The sequence below is a fragment of the Gossypium arboreum genome, chromosome 8, assembly GCF_025698485.1.
Source record: "Gossypium arboreum isolate Shixiya-1 chromosome 8, ASM2569848v2, whole genome shotgun sequence".
NCBI lineage: Eukaryota > Viridiplantae > Streptophyta > Magnoliopsida > Malvales > Malvaceae > Gossypium > Gossypium arboreum.
This window is the reverse complement of record NC_069077.1, coordinates 138,094,463-138,101,545: the sequence shown is the minus strand read 5'-3', so window position 1 is coordinate 138,101,545 and position 7,083 is coordinate 138,094,463. Positions and strand designations below refer to the sequence as shown.

The 7,083-nt window shown below is 29.7% G+C and overlaps 1 protein-coding gene across 1 annotated transcript; it reads left to right on the top strand.

Moving 5' to 3' along the window:
* Positions 1–4,216: 4,216 nt before the first annotated feature.
* On the top strand, positions 4,217–6,643 carry LOC108465376 (protein GRAVITROPIC IN THE LIGHT 1-like). The gene has a single exon (XM_017765711.2). The coding sequence runs from the start codon at positions 4,470–4,472 to the stop codon at positions 5,901–5,903; it is 1,434 nt and encodes a 477-aa protein (XP_017621200.1). The 5' UTR covers positions 4,217–4,469; the 3' UTR covers positions 5,904–6,643.
* Positions 6,644–7,083: the final 440 nt, after the last annotated feature.

Here is a 7,083-nt window from a genome sequence, read left to right as displayed (position 1 = left end):
TTATTTATTGATTTTTTTAGTAGTATATGAAAATATCAAGCTTATACAACATTACATAATTATTGTTCGATCATGACTAAAATTTCAAGTTTCAAAAATATAAGAACCGACTATTATCAAATTAAAATATAGAGACTAAAACTAATGATAGAATTATTTTTAAAATATCCTACTTTTTTTCAATGATGTGTCATTATCTAGTTCACTTAATGCATCGAATATACTTCTATTATATATTTCTTTTGTTTTCCACTTTTGTCGTAATTTTGTCTTATAAAATTCTTGCTTTTAAGGAATAAAGTACTATTAAGGTGTAATAATAGTTCTGTTGCAATTAATCATTACAAACTTTAAATTTTAAAATTAATTTAACTCTAATTATTTATCCTAATTAATATAATGAATCCAAAAAGAAACTCACACATTTTACGTAAAGTGATCTAAAAATTCTCAAATCTTAAACTAAATCCTCATCAAAATTATTTTTAAAATGTGTATTTTTAATACATCTAATATTCAAAATTAACATCTAAAATTTCTTCTTTTTATCTTTGTATCATAATTAATTAATTGTATCATAATTAATTAATTACGATTAAATCTAGAGTTATATCATCATCCTATAAAATAAATAGGATAAATCACGTTAGTAATCACACAAATATGTTTATTTTTTGTCACTTAATTATGAAAAGCTACAAAATGATCATCAAACTATAAAGTTAGAAAATAGTTATTCAACTATTCAATTTTATCTTTTTTTGGTCACTCAAATATCTTGGATTTTTTAGTATTTTCATTTTTTATATTAGCCAGCTGGTGACTAAAAAAGATAATATTGAATAGTTGGCTTTTCATAGTTGGGTGATCAAAAAAAAAAAAAATAATTTGACTTGAGCTTGATCTAAGAATTTTTTTTGGATAAACTACAGTAAAGGTCGTCTATTTATATATTTTTTTCTTTTTTAGTCACTCATGAAAATTTACAGAATAGTCACCCAACTATCAATAATTTTTTTTGTCACTTAACTATTCAAAATTTCTTGTTTGGTCATCAATTGGATAACGTAAAAATGAAAACACTAAAAAATTCAAGATAATTCGATGACAAAAGAAAAAAAAATTGAATAGTTGAGTATTTATTTTATAATTTTTTATAGATGAGTGATAAAAATAAAATTTACTAATAATTAAGTGGTCATTTTATAACTTTCATAATTAGTTGACAAAAGGAAATATAATTGGATAACTATTAATATAGTATATTTTTTCTGTTGAATAGAAGTGGCTGCCCTGTTGGTTTCATTTGGAGAAGGAGAGTTTCAAAGATGGGATGGTTTAGTTCCTTTTTCCCATTCCAATTGCCTCTCTCTTTGACTTCTTCTACAAATCTTAACCTGCTTCCCATTTTTATATATGTATTTTGTTTCTAGTCAACCTCTTACTTTGGGGAAATCCAACCTAATTGCTAAAAATCCTTGCTTGACTTATACCATCTACCAACTATCTCTTTCACTTTGTTTGCATCCTTACAAAATTTGTTCAAATTTTCTTTTAAAACATCAATTAATGATATGTGATGGTTTTTTAATGTCAGGTTCGTTATTATATCAAATAATTATATATATTTTCTTTATTTACTTCCTTTCATATAAGTATAGCATTACGATTTTTAATTTTATTGTTTGATATAATACTTAAAGATAATCTATAATCATCCTCAATCCTTAAATAAGAGAATAATACGCTTTTAATTGAACTAAAACTCAATTGATTGAGATACCACAAATAAAAACAACTATGAATCAATTAAATCACATTCCTTTGAGTAAATTAAAATTTACTATTTTAATCCTTTTAGAAAATAATAATAATAACAATTTTATTTAAATCATTTTACCATCTTGATTAATTGAAAGCTTTTCATTTTTGACCACTCCCAAAAATTAATAATTCAATTTTAATATTTTTAACTTAAATTTTTTAATTTTCACCATCAAAATTTTATAATTTCATTTTAATCCTTTCAAAACAAAATTCTTCACTTTACTCTTGTATCCAACTAAACTCATAGTGAAGCTTGAGAAGTGTGATGAGGTGAAGCCCACTAAGTAGTGTCGGTTAAAAGCATCGGTAAAGGACTTTAAAAGCAAAGCATATAAACATCCAATGCAGAGGCTTTTATTAGGAAGCTTGAAAGACATGTAAAGCTACTTTGAAGCCATCATTATACCATTCATCCATTCTTCCTATATATTCACTTTTTGCATTATAAAAATAAATAAATAAATCAAATACAGTTTTGATATAAGAATTTAATTTTATCGGCATTCAAATAGTTAATCAATCAGTATAAAACATATAAAAAATAAATTGATAATGTTGATTTGATCGAATTAACCGAATTAAAATTACATATAATTTTTATTTATTAATTATTAAGTTCGGTTAATTACTTGATTTTAAATTGAATTAACCGATGATCGAACTTTCAAAAAATTATTAACGACCTCTAATCGAATTAGATCGATTAACCGAATTAAATCAATTCAATCAATTAATTCGATTTTAATCGAAATTTAAAGCCCTATTTAATTTGCTACTTTGCTAAGAAAATCATACATATAAGTTTTAATGAAATAATACTACTTTATCACTATGATGCATAAATTTATATTTATAAAATATAATTTTTAATATTAATGCATTTGATTTAAATCTTGTTATTAAGTACTAATCTATTATTTATTTATTTATTTTTGAAAGCACTTGATAACCATATAAATTAATGAGGGTGGTTAGTTGAATTAAATATTTAATGTGTCCAGTTTTAGCATTGACTTCTTGGGGTAGTAGAAGAGAGCGTAATATTTATATTGAAATTTGTCGTTTATTTTAGATTTGATCTCATCCTGACCTAACGACTAGGCTTGACTTTTTTTGGGGGGTAATGCCGTAATGCAACAGCTACCTCTCCGTTCAGATTTACGGTCAAATTGCAGTCTTTGTTTTTTTTTTTTTTTACAAGATTAATATTCATGCTCTCTTGGAGCCTGTTCATGTAACACATTACATCTAAAGAGAGTTGTCCAAATAAAAGACAACTTTACTATTAATGATTTAAACTCTGAGTGAATTCTATAGGTAAATTCACCTTTAACCATCAAACTAAATAACAAAGGTCAATATTATTTAAGATGAGATAAATATGTTATATATCCTGAATTTTTAATAAATTTGGAATTTAATTTATGTATTTTCTTTTTATAAATTTATTTTTTTATTGTTTAAATTTTAAATTTTAAGTTTAATTATTTATATTTTAAATTTTTTATTAAATTTGTTGGTATGATATTTTAAAGTTGAAAAAAATTAGTTAATAGTTATATAATCAAAATTGACTTTGTAATAAACTTGATTTTAATAAAAAATTTATAATATTAATAATTAAACTTACATTTTAAATCTGAACAACAGACAGATTAAATTTTTAAAATATAAAAATTTAAATTTAAATATACTAAAATTATAAAAACTTAAAACATATTTTAACTTCTAAAATTTGATAATTAATATATAAATTAATACTAAATTATTATAATATATTTGAGAAGGTAAAGACGAGGAAAAGTCGGACAGATCAAGAAACCAGATCGTTCTGTCACATAAAAGGATATACTCGGCTGTCATTGTAGCCTTGCCACATATTACCGTTACCCAAAAGTCCGCAAAATTAGGGCTAACACAACATTAAAAAAATTAATACATAATTAAAAAAATAACAAAAAGGAACCCTAGAATAAGCAACTAATTAATTTATTTCCATATGATTTAATTTTTAAAAGAGAATTTTCTTGTTTTATTTTAAAATTTAATTATTTTTATGAAAATTTTAATTAATTTTAAACATTTTAGAATGGATATTAAAAAAAAACAATAAATACAGGAAAAGATGCACGTTCAAACACTAGAGGGTGAAACTTCAAATTTCATGAGTTAATATCTTATTAATTGAATTAGATTTTTGAATTTTATTAATATTGTTTGAATAAAATTAATTAATCAAATTAATTGAATTGAGGTACTAGTTTGTACTCTGTGACGTAGTTGGCAAGGGCTCGGCTCTTAAAATAGAAAATTGTCAATTTTTTACTTTTATTTTTTTAAAAATTTTAAAAATTTTATTTAATTTAATTCAACAAAACAGTTTGGATTGAAGCGATGAAACTTGTGACTTGATGAATTGAAGTAGCGATAGGATTGTGAAAGTATAGAGCTTGGAGTTAATACATACCTTACTTTGAAGGCATCCAAAGAACAAAAATCCAAAAGCAAAGTAGCACTTGCCCCCTTTCCATCAACAAAACCAGAGGCAGAAATAGCCAAAGCAAAGGGAAAAAACTAAGTTAAAAAAAGAGACCTTTTCCTTTATTTTCTTCATTTTTTTCATTGCCATTTGTATTACAGAAATGAATGGCTATGAAGCTCCAATAACACCCATTAAACCCCCTCAAATCTCTGAAATGTTTCAAAAATTCGCTTTGGCTTTCAAGACCAAAACTTTCGAGTTCTTCGCCGATGAAGACAATCACAACAACGGCAGCCACCTTTCAGACTCCGATGGATTCTCCCTCCTCGACTCCGCTGAAGACTTCATCACCGACCAAAAAGTCGTCGTCATCAAGCCTGACCGACCGCCCAATTCTTCTTCTTCCTCGATGAATAACGGTTCCCACCGTGGAACCATCGACACCCAGATCGCTGAATGCTTGGTTTCTTCCGTTTTTGCTGCTGTTTCTTCCTTTGAAGCTTCCTACCTTCAGTTACAAACCTCGCAAGTGCCCTTCGTGGAGGAAAGCGTGAAAGCAGCTGATAGAGCTTTGGTTTCTCATCTCCAAAGATTGTCCGATTTGAAGCGTTTTTACATGGAATTGCGGAGGAATCCGAGTTCCCAAGTCGCGTCGTCTCTCGGGTCTTGCTTGGAAGCTCAAGTGCAAGAAAATCAAAGCAAGTTGAGGAGTTTGGAAACGGTTTCGAACCGCTTGCAAGAAGAAATTGATGAAAAAGACAATGAAGTCTCGGTTTTGAGGAAGAAATTAGCTGAGATTCATTGGGGTAACACCAAGTTGTCCAAGAAATTATCTGGTAACCTCAATTCAGCTTGTGATGTTCTTTTAACTGTTAGGGTATTTCATTCCGTTTTGCATGATGCTTGCAGAGCAACTCATAAGTTCAGTAAGATTTTGATTGGTTTGATGACAAAAGCTGGGTGGGATCTTGATTTGGTTGCCAATTCGATTTATCCTGATATTGATTATGCTAAGAAAGGGCACACTAGATTTGCTTTTCTATCTTATATTTGTTTGGGGATGTTTCGTGGTTTTCATTCTGAAGGTTTCAGTTTGATTGAAAATGAAGCTCTATGTAATGGGAATAAGGGTACTTGTTCACTAAAGCAGCTACTCGAACACGTATCGAGCAACCCCATGGAGTTAATAAGTAAGAACCAAAGCTGTGAATTCTCAAGATTTTGTGAGAAGAAGTATCAAGACCTAATTCATCCCACCATGGAGTCATCTATTTTCAGCAATTTGGACCGAAATGAAGCCGTGTTGAATTCATGGCGCTCGTTGAGCGTATTCTATGAGTCATTTGTTTGCATGGCTAGTTCCATATGGACACTTCACAAGCTGGCCTTTTCATTTGAACCCGTGGTGGAGATATATCAAGTTGAAAGGGGACTCGATTTTTCGATGGTATACATGGAAGATGTCACCAAGAGATATAACTTGCCCGGCAAAACCAAGGTGAAAGTGGGGTTCACAGTGGTTCCAGGGTTCAAAATTGGAAGGACTGTGATTCAGTCACAGGTCTATCTAGGTGGGCCAAAATGTGAAGACTAGTTGCTCAAATATTGCTCCATGTAGAGAACTAAGTTAATAATCAGTCTTTGGAGCAAAGGTTTTCGGTTCGAATCTTTGGGTGCAACCCTTGAAGGTCCAGGATTGTAGATAAACTGTTTTGTCATTATGACCCCAGATCAAAGTTCCCATTTTAGTGGCTTTCTTGATCCTCAAGAAAGTCTCTACTGCGTAAACACTTACTGTATACTAACTCTGCTGCTGGACTTTGCACTGAGCTCAAGGAAGTGACTGCGATACAACAGCTTCTTTAGCTATCTTCTGATCTTAAACACATCTCCAGGTTGTGAATTTCCTTCTTTTTTACAATTCGCGTGTGAGTCCATGTAGAAATGACTGTATGTTGACACTAGAAAATATACTACACCAAATGTGTATCTACATAATTGTTGCTTATACTGCTAGGAACTTTGTATTATTCCACTTCAAGTTGTGTCTTTGATTAAAGCAAACTTGCATTTGCTACTTAAATGTGGTCGAGTTCTTTAATGGCTTTACGTTGGCATGGATGACCCAACCTTCTTAGATCATATCTATTGGTTGGTTATAGAGATACTTCCATAGCTTTTTCTTGAATTAATTTGAACCTGGTGCCTAGTGATCCATGCATTTTATTTGCTTTTCTTTCAATGCATTTTGCTTGGACCGTGTACTTGAATCGCTAGTTATGTAAAAGAGATGTGCTTGAACTTCAATTCCGCGATAATTGATGTTGTTATGTAGTTCTAGTTTATTAGCTTGCTAAGATATTGAACATGCATAGTATAAATACAAGCATGATATCTACTCTGCATTTTCTGGTATTTTGTTGCATTTTCTTGTAATGATCGGTGTGGAACCGTGGGTTTCATATTGTGCACGTAATTCAGTTGCAATTCGCGTCTACACGAATGAACTCTTCATTGTTCTCACCTCGGTTAGCAGGTCATTTTTGGATCTTTTTGTCATTATCTCATTGTTGGATTCCTTTGGGCTTCTTGACCCATATTGCTCTGACTCGTTTTGTTTTAACATATCTTTAGACACGAGTATAAGAATATGATATTCATGTGAGAGACATCCGTGTTTGATATTCATGTTCGAGTCTGAAACTGAATAACATGTCCTGTCATGACGATGGGGATGATGATATTCCTGAGTGTCGGATACTTGTACGAGATGT